Genomic DNA, 16,609 nt, shown 5'->3' on the forward strand with positions numbered 1-16,609 from the left:
ATGTGTTCGAGCCCCACATTGGGCATGGAGTCTTCTTAAAATAAAAAATAAATAAAAATAAAGAATGGGCTGTTCTTCAGGTCTCTGAAAACACACAGGGACAAAGACTGGGGGAGCCACCATTGTGAGTAAACTAGTTTTATCACTCACTTTACAGATGAGGAAAATGCAGCTTAGATTTGGGAAAGTGACTTACATAGGGTCACACAACCACTAACTTGTCCATGCTCTTTCCATTGCTCCTTGCCCAACTTCCCCCACCTAGACTGGGCAGAGGGGCTCTGGATCTGTAGGTGCTGTGTTGCTTGAATGCCAGGGCCTGAAATCCCTGCTCCTTAGCCCAAATGGAAAGCCCCAAGGTCAGAAGAGGGAGGTTGTCTTGGCCAGCCTGTTACTAGCTAGGGGTGTCTCAAAGAGCCAAGCCTCCAGGCCAGCCTGGTGTCCCCAAGATGCCTTCCCCATAGGCCAGGGTCAGGTCACCCAATCAGGAACACTGACCTTTGGTTCCAGACAGATCAAGCCGGCACACAGGACTCTTCCCTCCATACCACCCTCCCCTTACACTTTATCATGAAAGTTTTCACAGACACAGCAAAGTTGAAAGATTTAACATTGAACGCCCATATACCTACCACCTAGACTCTACCGTTAACATTTTACTATACTTTTGTGGTCACAAATTATCCATCCCTCAATCCCTTATTTTAATCATTATTACACTATATGTTAACTAATTTGGATTTAAATAAAATTTTAAAAAAACCCACAAAGTATAGATATCACTATATTGCCTGCTAAATATCTTAGCATGTATATTATTAACCAGAGCTCAATACTTACTTACATTTTTCTTATATGAAATTTATATAAGGTGAAAAACACAAATCTTAACATGTACATTTTCTTTTTTCTTTTTTTATATACTTTTTTTATTTTTTCAATATATGAAGTTTATTGTCAAATTGGTTTCCATACAACACCCAGTGCTCATCCCAAAAGGTGCCCTCCTCAATACCCATAACATGTACACTTTCTGAAGCTGCCTTTCATTCAGCAAAAATTTTAAATTTATTTATTTTGAGAGAGAACATGCACACACAAGTGTGAGTGGGGAAAGGAAAGAGAGAGAGGGAGAGAGAAAATCCTAAGCAGGTTCCATGCTGTCAGCTCAGAGCCCAATGTGGGGCTCAGTCCCATGAACTGTGAGATCATGACCTGAGCTGAAATCAAGAGTTGGACACTTAACTGATTCAGCCACCCAGGTACCCCAGCAGCAAAATATTTTTGAGATTCATTTATATAGCTGCAGATAATAACACATTGCTTTTTTAAAATAAACTTTTAAATTCCAGAATAACTTTAGATATAGAAAGTTCCCATATGCTCCACACCCATGATCTAAGCCAGGGAACTACATTACATTTAAGTGTCCTGTCTCCCCCATGTCCTCTGCCTGCTTTCTCAGTCTTTCCTAATTTCTCATGACCTGGACAGTCTTGAGGAGCACTGGGCAAGTATCTTATAGAGTGTCCCCATTTTGGACTTCTTACGCTTTTCTTTTCGTAAGTTGGGGATTTGGATTTTTGGAATGCTCAGTCGGTACATGCTAGCCACCTGATTTCATGATGATGTTACCCTTCATTTGTTCAAGACAGTGTTTGCGGGGCTTCTTCAGGATAGAATTACTATTTTCTCTTTCCCTGCTGTGTTCTTTGGAAGTAAGTTACCTCTCCTAGCCCACCCTTGGGGGCAGAGGGTGGGGAGTAGGAAGAACTAAGCTCCACCTCCTGGGTGAGGTATGTTATTTGGAATTCTTCTGTAACGGTTCCAAAAGCAATTCTCTCTCATTTATTTATTCAGTCATGTATGAGCTGGTTGCTTTTAATTTATTTCTTTAATCAATATAATACATATACATAATTTACAATGTTAAGGATTATAAGGAAAAAGAATGGTTCCCTAAGGGCTTAGTTATTTGTTTTGTTACTTGTAAATAACATACATACTCTGTTTTTTTCCATTTTATATTAAATTGAACTATATGAACTTTCCAATATGCAACCATTTTTGATCTGCAAAATGGCCATTTCATATGGTTCAACCTAATACCTTGTATTTTGACTTTCTAATCCTTGTGCTGCTGATTTTGTGTGACACTGGAGTTGGTTCATTTGTTTTATTGTGAATTGTGACTTTGCATTTGATCCTCATCACATCTGGCTCCCAGCTTAGCCACAGCTCCAGACCAGACACCTTGGGCCTAGGTGAGAAAGGGGCTGCAGGATGTGAGGTCAGCCTTTGCTGTGGTAATTGCCCGGCACGGGCAGCTGTGGGGCAAAGCCTTGGGGGCTCCCTGGACTGTCAGCTCCACGGATACCCTCAGCTGTTAGTTCTCTGCCCTGTGGCAGACTGGGCCCCAGGTATATCACCTTGCTGCAGGGTCACGGCCACTAGGCCAGCTCTCATGTGTAGTCTCAGGCCAACTATTGAACCTTTTGTGCCTCAGTTTCCTCTGGTGTAGGTCCTCAGCTTTTCCTGCAGGCCCCTCTGTGTTCTCCTTCCTGCCCACAGTATGAAGCTGTCCAGGACAGGGGTCTCCGGAGGTCAGAGGCCAAGATCCCAGGCTCAGCTCAACCTCTGACCTGCTCTAAGACCCTAGCCGGGTGTTCCCCCTTCACTCCTCCACTGGGCTTCCATCTTCCCATCTATGCCAACAAGGTGGTTGATACTAATGGTCTAAGAGGCCTCTAAGTGGCTGAGAAATGGGGCTGTGAGCCCCTCTCCCCACATCCTGCCATGCAGCAGGGCTCTGCCCCTCCTGCCCCAGGCACAGGAGTCTTGGGATTAATGGGATTGTAAAACAGCACAAGTCCTTATTCCTCTCTGGGCTTCTGTGAGGGGGATAGTACTGAGCTTCTGGGGCCCTTTGGATTCTGTGGCCTATCCAGGAAAGGCCAACTGAGCTGGTCATGGATACCATGGTGGCAGAACACCTCGGGGACCCTGCCCAGTCCAGGGGAGGAGGTACAATCATCAGGCAGTCACACAGATGAAAGAAAAACTGCAATTTGGATGAGTTTGTGTTACCAAGTAGAGGTTAATGGGGCCAAGACCCAATCTGGGGGTGTGGGAGGGCTTCTCTAAGGAAGTGATCTTTCCTGAGACCTGAAGGGTAAGCAGATGTTGGCTGGATGAAAGGGAAGAGAACATTGCAGGCAGAGGAAACAGCAGAGATCCTGCAGCAAAAGAAAAGAAGCCAGTATGGCTGGAGCTGAGTGAGGTGGAGCAGGCAAGAGGGTGAGGCATGCACATGGGGCAGGGACCAGGTACAAGGCCTCAGAGCCCCAAAAGAGTCCGATATTCATCCTAGGAGCCCTAGGAAGCCTTTGGAGGACTTTTATCTGGGAAGTAATAGGCCTAGATTTATTTTGAAAAGCAACGTCTGGCTGCGAGAGAGAATGGACTGGTGGGGTCAGGGGTGCGGGAGGCCTGAGACCAAGGAGCCCAGAGCAGAGATTGCTGTTGTTTCGATGACAGTGGCTTTGTCCAGGGTGGTAGCTGTAAGAACAGGTAGAAATGGGTGGATCTGAGAGTTTGGGAGATAAAACTGCCAGGACTTAGTGGCCTTGTGTCCAGGAGAAGTATCAGGTTATTCTGTGGCCTAAGAACCTGGAGGGAAGATGGGGGCATGGGTTCACCATGGGAGCAGCAGCTTTGACCGGGGGCTCAGCTGTACCATGGAGGAGCCTGTGGGCACCCAAGAGGTGAGGTTGGAAGGGCCACTGGCTGCAGAGGTACATTGTGGAGTGCAGAGGCCAGGGCCTGGGAAGGTGGCATGAACCCCACAGGGGTGGAGAGGGGCAATGCAAGACCTTGTGGGGTCAGTTGTAGGCCCTGAGGTAGGAGTTCCTGGGCAGGGTCACCCCAACACCCGCCTACCCTCTCAGAGACCCAAGGTTCAGGGGTAGGTCCCTCAGAGCTTCTCACACCTTCTCTCTCCCCCCAGATCCTGCTCATCTCCGATTACTTCTATGCCTTCCTGCGGCGGGAGTACTACCTCACACATGGTCTCTACTTGACTGCCAAGGACGGCACGGAGGCCATGCTTGTGCTCAAGTAGGCCTGGCTGGGCACAGGGCTGCATGGACTTCAGGGGGTGGAAGGGCCAGAAGCTGGGCCAAGCCCCCTAGCCAGAGTTGCCAGCAGAGGAGGCCTCCAGCAGATGAGGTTCGAGTCCAGGGTTACAAATCTCTGGCACCAGAGAGGAGCCATGGCTGGCAGCAAGGCCAATGGGGAATAGCCAGGAGCTCCTCCACTTGGACCCCCACTTTGTGGTTCTGCACACCAGGGAGCCCCTTCCGAGGCTCGAAAGGGGAAGAAGCAGGTGAGCAGGGTTTGTTAGGTTGTGACTACTTAATAAATGGTTTTTTGTTACAAAGAAATCGATCCTGGGCCCACACTGCACTCCTGGAAGGGGTGGGCTTGGCCCCTAACACCACCGTGGTATACTACACACTGGTGTGTGTTTCTAGAATGAGCCCCAAGTCCACAACACGCAAGTTTGTGCCCTGGCCAGCTGAGACTGGTGTAGGGCAGCCTACTCCCACCCCCCTACCCCCCCATTCCCCAAGCAGCTGGAGGCAAAGGGCCAGGCGGGCCTGAGCAATCTTTATTCTGCAGAGGGACAATGACCACAGATCCGTACACCTTGTCAAGACCAGGTGAGCCAGGGGCCAGTCTTTCAGGGGTGGGCAGGTCCAGGCAGGGGGGCAGCGCCTCAGGTGAGGGAGGGGCAGATGGGCAGGGGCCTAAAAAAAGAAAAACCACACGGAGCAGGGGTGCTGGGAGCTCTTCCCTATCCTCCCGCATCCCAGCCAGCACCCAGAGGGGTAACCCTAACAATGACTGGCCCAGGACCCACCCACGGGCAGAGTAGGTGTGGTTGGTGCGCCCTGGCTAGGAGGCGGCATCCCTGCCCAGCCCACCCAGGGCAGAGACCGTTAAGTTCAGGAGCCAGGAGCTCCCTGGGTAGAGCCTGACAGGGCCCCCCCCCCCCCATTCCCAGGCCAACCCCTCCCCCCCCTACTGCTGCTTCAGAAGCCGAAGGTTTCCTGGGAGGCGTAGACCATGTAGAGGAAGCCATCGTCATCCTTCTCCTGCTCGTAGATGTCGGCGATGGGCGTAGACACGCTCACCATGCTGTGCTGGTTCACCAGCAGGAAGAAGGCCTGCGTGGGGTTCAGCTGCAGGCGGCGCCTGGGGTGGCAGAAGGGCATGTCAACTGTGAGGGGCCAGGCTCCTGGGTGGGTGGTGCCCTGACCACACCCCCCGCCCCATCCCCAATGATTCTGAGACCACCCCCATCCCAGCCCTTTCTGGAGGCACTCACCTCTGACCTGACACAGACCCCAGCCCTGACCTTTCCCAACCTACCTAGGACTGGAATCCAAAGCCCGGGCCCAAGTCCCATCCTCCCCCAGAAGGCCCCAAGCCCCTTCTGACTGCTGCTGCCCACGCACCGGATGATCTTGACCAACTCGCTCATGTTGACATGATCTGGCACCAGGAACTTGGTCTTGTCCAGGACTGGCAGCTGCTTCTCACCCTTGTAGCGCTCGATGATCACCTAGGGGTGGGGCAGGGGATGCGTGAGATGGGCGGGGCCTGGAGCCACAGGGATGGGAGGGGGCGGTGGGACTCACCGGGATCTTGCTGGGGTGCTGGTCGCGGATCTGCTGCACCTCCTTACAGCGGTCGGCTGCGGACAGGAGACAGGCAGTAAGGCCAAGAGGTCCCGCTTGCCCCGCCCGTCGCCGGCCCCGCCCCCCGGGCTCCCGCCCCCGGGGCCGTCAGGCCCCAGGGCCTGGCACCGGCTGGACTGGGAGGCGAGGCCCCGGCCCAGGCCAGAACCTGCCTCCCGGCCCGGGGGGTCCAGCCTGAGTCTGACGTCACGGGGCTGACGTCGCCTGCGGCAGTCAGGGTCAGTCGTGGTTCCCACCTCCCCCCCACCCCGTGTCCCCGCTCCGCACCCGCAGACTGCCCGCCGGGCCTCACCGAAGGTCCGCCGCTGCTTGAAAGGCCGGTCTGAGGGCATCGCGCGGGCCCGGCGGGGCGCGCAGGCCGGGGCTCCGGGACGCGCGGCTTGGGGGCTCTGGCTGAGATTCGGGGGCTCCGCGCCTCGCGCTCAAGGGCTCCGGTTCTCGAGCTGAGCCTGGCGGCGGTGGCTCGGGGAGGTAACTCGCCCGGGTGACGTCAGGTCACAACATTCCTTAAAGGGGAGGCCGGCGCACTGCTCCCATTGGGCCGACGCAAAACCCGCCCGCCTGGGCCTGTGACGTCATGGCGCAGAGAGCTGGACTCCAAGCCAGCACCGGCGGAGGGGTGGGGCGGGGCTCCCAGGTCGCGTCACAGTCCTGTGACGTCATGAGCTGCCGGCCCATCTCCCCGAGGCCGGGGCTGAGAGACTGGCAAGCCTGCCGGGAGCTGAGAGAGCTGACTCGCAGCTCTGACAGTGGGAGAGCGCGCGGGCCAGTCCGGGGCTCAGCATTTTCCGTTCCCCCTGGTGCTAAGTCATCCCACAGCACACTGGGAGGCCGTTCCCTTCAAGCGATGGTGTGAGGCGCTGGAGGTGACGATGGCAGTAAACCCAAAAACCTCGCCTCCATGGAGCTCATGGTTAGAGAAAGAAAGCTAGGGTCGGGGGGATTACAACTTGAAAACAAGATGCTAAAAAGGAACACACAGGTTTTCAAAGGAATTTCTAGAATTGAAAAAGCTATTTGAAATTCAAGTCTGAAAGGATCAGGCAAGAAAGTAGATGGGACACAGCAGAAGATAAGTCACGCAACTGGAGGATTGAAAGGAAGCAACCAGAGAAACAAGGTGATAGACCTTCTAAAAGGGGAAGTGATAGGAATAGGGAAGTGAGAAGACCCACAGGTCCAATCAGAATTCCAAAAGGAGAGAAAAGAAGGGGGAGAGGCAGTTCTTGAAGAGCTTCCAGACTTGATTAAAGAGCAGGATCCTTACATAAAATCCAGAGCAGGATAAATAAAAGTAGCATCGTGGCACTTTGTAATGAGTTTGCAGAACTCTAAAGAGAAGAAGAAAAATGGTGAGCAACTAAGCTGGTAAACATGTAGGTAAATAAACAGTGGAACATGAACAGTGATGATTAATCTGGGGAGTTACAAAAGGAGCACAGGACACAACCGGAAGACTGGAGAGAGTAATCAGTTCAAATGTTCTAAGAGGCTTGATATATTTGAGGGGGGCAGGATAAAGATACTGATAATTTACAAAGCTTTGTGAATTCAGGAAGTGTGTATTTCAGACACTTACAAGGGATCACTAAAAGAATAGCAAGTGTAACTGCCGATAGAGAAAAGGAGAAAAAAAAGTAAAAAGAATGGTATATAAATGATGCAAAACCAGAGTAAATGTAAAACACGAGTAAAAATGTTTTACATTCACTTATTAAAAACACGATCGGGGTGCCTGGGTGGCTCAGTCGGTTCAGCGTCTGACTTCAGCTCAGGTCATGATCTCATACTCCCTGAGTTCGAGCCCCACCTTGGGCTCTGTGCTGACAGCTCAGAGCCTGGAGCCTGCTTTGGATTCTGTGTCTCCCTCTCTCTCTGCCCCTCCCCTGCTCATGCTCTGTCTCTGTCTCAAAAGTAAATAAAAACATTAAAAAAATAAATAACATTAAAAAATTATAAATAAATAAATAAAACATGATCAGACTGGCAAGAAAAATAAATGCAGTTCTATATGCTGTTTACAAGAGGACATTTAAAACTTAAGGGCACCAAAAGTAAAATGATGGGAAAAGGTATACTAGAGAAAAGCTAACCAGAAGGTATAGCTATAGCAAAATCAGACAGAAAAGGCCTTAAGGTAAAAAAAACATTATTAGAGATCCAGAGGATGACCAATAAATGATGAAAAGTACAACTTGTAGGAAGACAACAATTCTTATAAAACATACAAGTTAGAGGTCTAAAAGGCTGAATGTATAAAACAAAAGTGATAGGATACGAGGAGAAATTGCCAGATCTTCCATCATAGTGAGAGATTTAAGACTTCTTTCAGTAACTGATAGACCCAACAGCCAAAAAAAGATACAGAAAGATATTAATAATCCTGATCAATGAACCCTGATGGAACCCTGAACCCAGTATTGCTACTTTCAAGCACACAAGAAACATTTACCAAAAAATGACATAAAAAATGGCCCCAACTTGAATCTCAACAGGTATCGAATAGTTTCATAAAGACCATATTCTGTGACCACAGACCAGACCCAAATAAATTCTAAATGTTTGGACACATAAACATCTAAAAAACATTTTACTCAAAGATGAAATCCTATTGAAATGAAAACTATTTAGATCAAAAAAATGAGAATACACTTAAAAACTCAGGGTTGGGGGAATACCACTAAAGCAGCCTGTAGAAGATTTATAGCCTTATTAATTATAGTAGGTAAGAAGTACAGAAAATCTACAAGCAGAGTATTAAAGAATTATAAAAAAGTAACAGTGTCAACCCAAAGAAAGTGGAAAGAAGAGCAGAAATTGATGAAATAGAAAACAAATACTAAGATAGGCCACAAAGCAAAGCTGGATCTTTGGAAAGACACACAGAATAAACATTAATGTGCCAAATAGAACTGCTATCATTTCTAGCAGAAATGATAAAAATAAGAATGTTATAAACTTTATGCCAGTAAATTTAAAACTTAGATAAGATGGACAATTTTCTAGAAAAAGAAATTTGCCAAAACTATTTCAAAAAGAAATAGACAAAGTGAGTAGCAATATACCTCAAATAATTGATCCAGATGGTTTTTGAGGGGAGTTCTCCCTGCCACCCCAAGACCAACCAACCAAATGAAAACAAACCTGCAACAAACATCGTACTTAATGGTAAAACACCATACTCTATGGTATGGTGAATTCTATGGTATATTCATTTCAGTGAAATGAATTCACTGAATATAATGCAACATTGTATTGAGGTCCCAGCCAGAACACCAGGCCAAGAAGCAGCAGGAGCATAACTACCACTCTCAGCAAGAAGATGCAGAGGAATCCACAAATAGAAGACTGCTAACTAACATCAAGTCTGACAACACAGCATACCATGTTTTAGAGGAAGATGGGAAATGGGAAATGGGAACTCTCTGCACTGCTGAAGGGAGTGTAAAGCCTTTCAGCCATACTGAAGAGTGATTTGGCAGAATCTACCCAAACTGAAGATGCCCATATCCTACAAACCAGGAATCCCACTTGCTGTGTCCCACGTGAGCTCAAGGGAACACAGTTAAGTATGTTCATTGGAGCATTTTCCTAACAACACATGGTGAGAGAAGGGCTCAGCAAACTTTCCCTTTAAAAGGCCAGACAGTAAATAGTTTGGCTTTCCAGGCCATATGGCTCTCTGCAACTACTCCTTTGTTGCTGTTGGCTTGTGGAAGCAGCCTTTACCCCGAAAGGGCATGGTTGTATCCCAATAAAACTTTATTTGCTAAAACAGATTTGGCCTGAGGCTTTAATTTGCTGACTCTTGATCTAGAGCTGTGTCAAAATGGACAAATCTCACAAACACAAAGTTGCAGCAGAGTACAATCAGAGCCATTAAGTGCAGTTGAAAGAATTAGGTCGGCCAAGGCCTTGGGGGAAGTTGTTACACCTCTCCTAGCTCCACTAAGCCCTAGGCTGAGGCTATGGTGGGGGAGGGCCCATCCCCCAAATCCCAAGGTCTGTGCTCACTCTTGCTCTTACCTGACCAGTCAGCAGGACTGACACTCCACCTCCAGCTCTGGTTTCTCTCCCACTGTTCCTCCTTTGGCCACCAATTACTGTGTGACCATGGCAGGTTCCTTCTCGGAGCCTCTGTGTGCTCCCTTACACAGTGGCAGACAGATGTTGGGTCTAAAGTAGCTTTACTAATGGGGTGCCTGGGTGGCTCGGTTGGTTAAATGTCCGACTTCGGCTCAGGTCATGATCCCGCCGATCCCAAGTTCGAGCCCCGCAACGGGCTCTGTGCTGACAGCTCAGAGCCTGGAGCTGCTTCAGATTCTGTGTCTTCCTCTCTCTCTGCCCCTCCCCTGCTCGCAGTCTGTCTCTCTCTCAAAAATAAATAAATATGGGGGCGCCTGGGTGGCGCAGTCGGTTAGGCGTCTGACTTCAGCCAGCTCACGATCTCACGGTCCGTGAGTTCGAGCCCCGCGTCGGGCTCTGGGCTGATGGCTCAGAGCCTGGAGCCTGTTTCCGATTCTGTGTCTCCCTCTCTCTCTGCCCCTCCCCCGTTCATGCTCTGTCTCTCTCTGTCCCAAAAATAAATAAACGTTGAAAAAAAAAAATTTTTTTTTAAAAATAAATAAATATGATAAAAAATTTTAAAGTAGCTTTACTACTTACTGGATAACTTTGAACAAATTCTTTCCCCCTGGAGCCAGTAACAGAACCTACCTCTGAGGTCAAGGATCAGCATCAGTGAATGACCAGGAGGGCATGGAGTTCTGGGGGAACAGGGCCTGGAACTTCATTCAGCACCCATCTTATTTAAGGCAATGAGCTCACTTGTAAAATGGGCCTCACTTTGGGAGGACCCAGGAGGAATGCGGTCTGAGTCAGGGTCATTATCTCTGAGTAAGGATTGGTTGTTCATGTTTATAGACTCCAATTGGAATTTTCCCAAAGACTGGAAGGACTGAAATCTTCCCAGGGGTCCCCTAGCCTCTGGCTGGGGCACCCCACCCTCACTCTTCAAAGTCTCTCTGGCTTCACTGGGAAGTATAGGCCATGACCATCAAACCCACTGCCCATATCGGGCCTCACTCCCTCTGTTCCCTCCTTTCCCTCTAACCAGGGGCATGCTCACCCCTAGCCACCCGCCTCCCTGAATGACAAGGCCCAGGTTGCTACCCTCTTACCCTCCCTCCTATGTCCTCACAGTCCCTGCCCTCCTAGACCCTGGCCCTCAGGCTGGCCAGTCACCTGGTGAGGTTGCCTCCCTTGGCCTTTCTAGCCTCTGGCTGTGCCTAAAAGATCTCATCCTGCCATGGGCCCCAGCTCTCCTCAGCCTGCTCAGCCCGTTCACATCCATCAGCGCCTTCAACGTAAGCCTCAGGTCTGAGTCCTGCCTCCTGAACAGTTTGCCTCAGAATGTTTAGGCTTCTCAAACTCAACACGTGCAAGTGAAGCCCCATCTTCCCTAATACCTGCAGCTCCAGCTTCTCCCCTCACGTCCCATCACTCCAGCCTGACCCAGGCTTCAGCTGGGCTCTCCCCTTTGCTCCCGATCCAGTCACTGAGTCCTCTCAGGTCCACCCCAAGTCGCTCTCAGACCCATCTGTCCTCTCCCAACCCTCCCTCTGTCAGTCCACCAGGCCAGCTTTGCCTCCCACTTCCCAGGTCTCAGCCTAGACCACGCTTCACCACCACCCTTCTAACAAGACAAGGTTTCTGCTTCACCCTGTTCGGTTGCCAGTCCCTACCTGTCTCCACTTCCTCTTGCCCAGCACACATTCCACAGCCCACCACAATTCTTCCCAAAGTGCAGAACTCCCTCATTCTGCTGAATTAACCTGGGAACATCCCAGTCCTGGTTAAAGCCAGCTGACAGCTTGTTACGCAGCTGCACCCCTGGCTGCAGATATGATGCAAAATTGCTGATTGCAACACAGCTCAGCTGGGCCCTGCCCACCCATCCCGAGTCACTTACCTGGCAAGCTCCGGTCCTCCTCTCCGGGCAGCTCTGGCTCGCCTTCCCTCGTCGTCCTCTGGGCCCTCACCCCGCCTCCCCTCAGGTGCGGTGGACCAGCGGGCCCTGCTCTAGCCTCAGCCAGCCCTTCACTCTGTGCCCCGGGGCACCTTCCCCTCGTTTGCTCCGCCAGGAGGCCCCTCGTCTCTCACCAGCAAACAGTCACGTTCTGGTAACTCGCACCCCCCTCCATCTCCCACCCAACTTCTCCCTTCACAGCCCACCTGCCATGACTACTTTCTCCTTGAAATTCTTTCTTCTCTTGGCTTCTGTGGTGGAGACTGTTGTTACCTCCAGCAACAATTGTGCTCTCCCACCTTGGAACAGAACCCTGAATGTCTCTTAGGGCAGCCATGCACCCAGCTTGATTTCCCAGCTTCCACTCCAGTTAAAAGTGGCAAGACGACTAAGCTTTTGTCAGTAAAACATAGTGTTATGGGACAAGATCATCCTACAGGACACGGTGGGTGTCTAAAACAGCAAGATCTTCAACCGGGTGGAAATCAAGTCTGAGATGCTCAGTCACCAGCTGGGCGAGTTCATCCCCCTCAGGTAGCCTGCTTAGCTGTTATAAAGGCACAGGCTGCTCTGAGGGGGGAAAAAAAGTGGAAAGTGCTCGATGGGACTTGTGGGAAATCTCCTTAAAGGGAAAGAGGACATCCTTCTGCAGCCCCGCCCTCCATCAGGTGCCTGAAACTTGTGACGGCTGGGGCTCTAGTAGCTAATCTTGGATCATAAGGACAAGGGCTACACCCTGGGAATGGTGGGGCAGAAAGTTTAAAGAGCCTGGGTCCCTGATGACTTTGTGGAGCCACCATTCCATCCTGGACCACATGGACTCATGAACCATGAAATCATGATCTGAGCCAAAGTTGGATGTTCAGCCGACTGAGCCACCTGGGTGCCCCTGCCTTCATGTTTCTAAACACTATAGTTGTCCTGTTATTTCTGTAGTTCTTACCACAGAAGGGGATTTGACTCTTGCCTCCCTCACCCTTCCCATCGTCCAGCAGCTATAGCACCATTTAGGGTGTATATTGCATTTTGCCTACAAAACTATGCACAGCTGAGCCACATGATATGTCCTAGATTTGCTTTTTATTGTACAATTTTTTTATTTTCTGGGGTTTGGGCTTAAGTTTTCATTTTGTTTTTCGTGCCCCAATATTAAATTATCCCTAAATTTTTTGCACAACTAAAAATCTCTCTGAATCCATTCAAATACATATAATACTCTAGCAGTTTTTTTCTTTTTGGAAACATCCTTCTCCTGTTTAGGACTTCTCTCTAGGTTTACTGCCCCAGGCCCTTCACCATTATCCTGAGATATCCCTTTTGTCTTTCTTGTGTTGGAGTCTCAAGTTGCCCGAACCCCATGTCTTACTTTCTTTGCTCCATGCCCTTGTTTTGATGTATATTCTTCCATAGCTTCCTGAGGAAGGGTGCATGGTGGAAAAATATGTGACCTTATATGTCTGAAAATATTTACCTTACTCTCACACTTAACTAATAGTTTGGCTGGAATAGGACTTTAGGTTGTAAACAATTTTTTAAAGCAGAATTTTAAAGGCATTGCTGCACTCTCTTTGTTTCAAGTGATGCTATGGGTCCGATGCTGTTGTAATTTCTAATCCTTCGTACATGGTTTCTTCTCTCTCTGGATTGTGTCTGTCCAAAATGTTCTGAGATCTCATGATGATGGGGCCTGGCGTGGGTCTTTTTAAAATTAATTACTCTGGGGGCGCCTGGGTGGCTCAGTCGGTTAAGCGTCCGACTTCAGCTCAGGTCACGATCTCGCGGTCCGTGAGTTCGAGCCCCGCGTCGGGCTCTGGGCTGATGGCTCAGAGCCTGAAGCCTGCTTCCGATTCTGTGTCTCCCTCTCTCTGCCCCTCCCCCGTTCATGCTCTGTCTCTCTCTGTCTCAAAAATAAATAAACGTTAAAAAAAATTTTTAAAAATAAAATCACTATAATTAAAAAAATAAAATCAATTACTCTGGACATTCAGATCTTTTGATCTGGAAACTTAGGTCTTTAGTCTTGGAAACTTTTCTTACAGTCTCTTGCTGGTATTTTCAACCCTCTGTTTTCTCTTTCTGGAACTTCTGTTAATCAGATGTTGAATATCCCAGACCAATCCCTTAATTTTCTTAACTTTTCCATTTTTTCTTCCTTTTTTCCACTTTTAGGGAGATTTTCTCAACTTTATCTTGCAACTCTTCTGTTGAAATTATTCCCCTCATACTTTTAATCTTTCAAGAGTTTTTCCTTGTCTCTGGATATTGTTATAGCCTCTTGAACTCACAACCCTGGTATGTGTGTGTAAGGCTGTGTAGGTCGGTGTTTTTCCACTCTAGGTGCATGTCAAAAAACCTGGGAAGCTTTTACAAACTAATGATGTTCAGGGATTACGCTTTAATTGATCCAAAGATGGATCCCAAACACAATTTTGTTTTTTTTTTTTTAACTGTTGTCTCATCTCCACTAGACATAAGCTGTTACTATTCCTTTACGTCTAGATGGGCCTGGCGCATAGTAGGCACCACTAAATAACCGCTGAATGAATGAACAAAGCACTGCTTTGTAAAGGAAGATTGTAAAATAAGAACAAATTCCAGGCAATATGCTACTTTGTCTATAATGTTTTCTCTAAATATATTTGAAAACCTAATAATACATGAAAACCAAACAAGTCTTGTAGGACAAAAAAAGTATTTGAAATCCAGAGGTTTTAAAAAATCATGAAATTCCTATTTCTTCTTGCCTTTTAGACAAGTTTTTAATAACATATTTCTTGTGAACTAGGAAGTTAAAGTCTAATAATTTTCATCTGTTTCTGCTGAAGCCCCAAGGCAATAGTGGCCTATGCTGAGGAGAGGAGCAGGACCAGTGCAGGACTGCAAAACAAGGGGCCCCAAAGCGAGTCCAGACTTCTGCCTGTAAAAGAGGTGGAAGCTTCTGCTTCACCTTGAGTCGACAGACGGAAAGTGTGTAGGGGGGACCCTGAGAACCAGAGGCCAAAAGCACAGTTATGAGGGGCCAGCCAGGGAGAGCGCATCGTCCAAAGTAAGGGAGTGGCAGGTAGGACAAGACAGGTCTTGAAAACTCACGACAGATGAGCCAGAAGGACGAATTTCAGCTTTAAACACTCGCCAGGCTTAGAGAGCCAGAACTCGTTCACAACAGTCCTGGTAAAGTACACACTTTCCACCTCACTCTCCTTATGGCAACATGGGGCCAAAGAGGGGACAGCACAAAGTGGGGAAACAGGGTCAAGCACCTGGTAGGTGAGGGGCAGTCTCCATCTCCATATTCGGTTCAAAATTTTGTCATCACACCAGACTGGGCACATCATCTCCAGTGGGCCTTCAAGGCCTGGGGAATGAGAAGCCTCAAGACTTGCCTGACATCCCATCCAGGGGCAAGGGAAGCACAAGCCCCAGAGAATCAATGTAAAGACAGTGGGAGACCATAATAAAGTTGCCTTTTGATCCAACTGAGCTTGTTTAACACAACAGTTGAACAAACTAGCACTTTGTGTTTGGTGTTACTTTCCTTCTCAGTTGAATATGATTGATCAGTTTAAGTTCATGGACACTGGATTGTGGCTCTACTGATTTGACATGTTTGGCAACTTTATGATTTCTACCTGCTGTAATGATTGAATTTAGGAGATCTGCATTTCTCTTTTCACCCCCTGGTAATTTACCGGAAGCTGAATTTGGTGTGGAAAGATGGTTTGGGATTCTCAGTGAAAAAATGTACAAAAGTAGTTGGTTTGAGTCCAACATACGTTAACAGGAGAAAGCCTGTAATTCCTGCAGTGCTTTAAAAACACATTTTTGGAGAAAGGTAATACCGGCTCACAGAGGAACATCAGAATTTCCAGGCACAGTGCCAAGTGCTGAGGTGGATGGTTGAATGATGGATGGAGCTGCACCTTGGAGCGTGAAGATCATACCTGAAGGAGTCTGAACAGGGGTTGCCTCTGGGGAGTAGGGGTGGAGACTGGCTGGGAAGCAGGACAGCATTCAGGGTGAGGTGATCTTGAACAGGGGGCTCAGCTGGCTGGTGTAAGCCCTTGTCATATGCTGTTTACTGTAAGTAAATCTTACCCGCCCTCCAGAAAAGGTAAACTGGTTACTGGCACACATGTTGAAGTGTTTAGGAGTGTGTACTGTCTGCCGCTGTCCTTTGAAATGCATCAAAAAATAGGATGGATAAAGGAATGGGTAGTTATAATAGAAATGTAGCAGAATGTTAATTGTAGAATTAAATGGAGGTATATAATTATTTCAACTTCTCTGTATCTTTGAAAATCATAATGCTAGCAGTGGGCACATCCATATATTATACTGGCAAATGTACTTGTGAAACCCAGAAGTGATGTTCTTCCCTCCACACCCAGGGTAGTTGTCAGTTTCCAACCTTAGTAGGTATTATATTCCCATACACTTCCAACTCCAGAGTACAGAAACTCCAGGCTATTTACATATGTTCTATCATCATTTAAACTTAAAAAAAATTTTTTTTTCTTAAGTTTATTTATTTAGCATGGGTGGGGGAGGGGGAGGGAGAGAGGGAAAGGGAGAGAGAATCCCAAGTAGGCTTCATACCATCAGTGCAGAGCCTGACGAGGGGCTCAAAACCATGAACCATGAGATCATGACCTGAGCTGAAACCGAGTCAGATGCTTAACCGACCGAGCCACCCAGGCACCCCCACCATCATTTAAATTTTTAATTAAAAATCAGAGTTTTTACATCTTAAGATGAGTTCAGGGACTTCTACACATTGTTATCACAAACTGGAGTGCATCCATGTGTAAAGAAATCCCAC

General features: G+C 48.1%; 2 protein-coding genes across 3 annotated transcripts in view; one reads left to right on the forward strand and one right to left on the reverse strand.

Annotated features, from left to right (window-relative positions):
• PIGU (phosphatidylinositol glycan anchor biosynthesis class U) overlaps window positions 1–4,442 on the forward strand; it is an 83,540-nt gene extending 79,098 nt beyond the window's left edge. For both annotated transcript variants that reach the window (XM_045443676.1, XM_045443677.1), the window contains one exon: window positions 4,007–4,442. In XM_045443676.1, coding sequence (XP_045299632.1) covers window positions 4,007–4,120 — 114 coding nt within the window. In that variant the 3' untranslated portion in view covers window positions 4,121–4,442. The remainder of the gene's footprint in view (window positions 1–4,006) is intronic.
• Window positions 4,443–4,647: 205 nt separating this feature from the next.
• MAP1LC3A (microtubule associated protein 1 light chain 3 alpha) lies at window positions 4,648–6,297 on the reverse strand. The gene is made up of 5 exons (XM_045443678.1): window positions 6,055–6,297; window positions 5,703–5,758; window positions 5,520–5,626; window positions 5,087–5,256; window positions 4,648–4,808 (listed from the first exon to the last, which is right to left on the reverse strand). Exons 1-4 carry the CDS (start codon window positions 6,092–6,094, stop codon window positions 5,094–5,096), a joined length of 366 nt encoding a protein of 121 aa, XP_045299634.1. The 5' UTR covers window positions 6,095–6,297; the 3' UTR covers window positions 4,648–4,808; window positions 5,087–5,093.
• Window positions 6,298–16,609: the final 10,312 nt, after the last annotated feature.

Source organism: Leopardus geoffroyi, chromosome A3 (assembly GCF_018350155.1).
Source record: "Leopardus geoffroyi isolate Oge1 chromosome A3, O.geoffroyi_Oge1_pat1.0, whole genome shotgun sequence".
NCBI lineage: Eukaryota > Metazoa > Chordata > Mammalia > Carnivora > Felidae > Leopardus > Leopardus geoffroyi.

What these genes read in the sequence shown, in the direction of transcription:
- MAP1LC3A (XM_045443678.1), bottom strand. Translation starts at nt 6,094, where the DNA reads ATGCCCTCAGACCGGCCTTTCAAGCAGCGGCGGACCTTCG. An exon ending in CAAGCAGCGGCGGACCTTCG is followed by an intron (nt 5,759 to 6,054) that starts GTGAGGCCCGGC and finishes TCCTGTCCGCAG; the next exon opens with CCGACCGCTGTAAGGAGGTG. An exon ending in GAGTTGGTCAAGATCATCCG is followed by an intron (nt 5,257 to 5,519) that starts GTGCGTGGGCAG and finishes CTGCCACCCCAG; the next exon opens with GCGCCGCCTGCAGCTGAACC.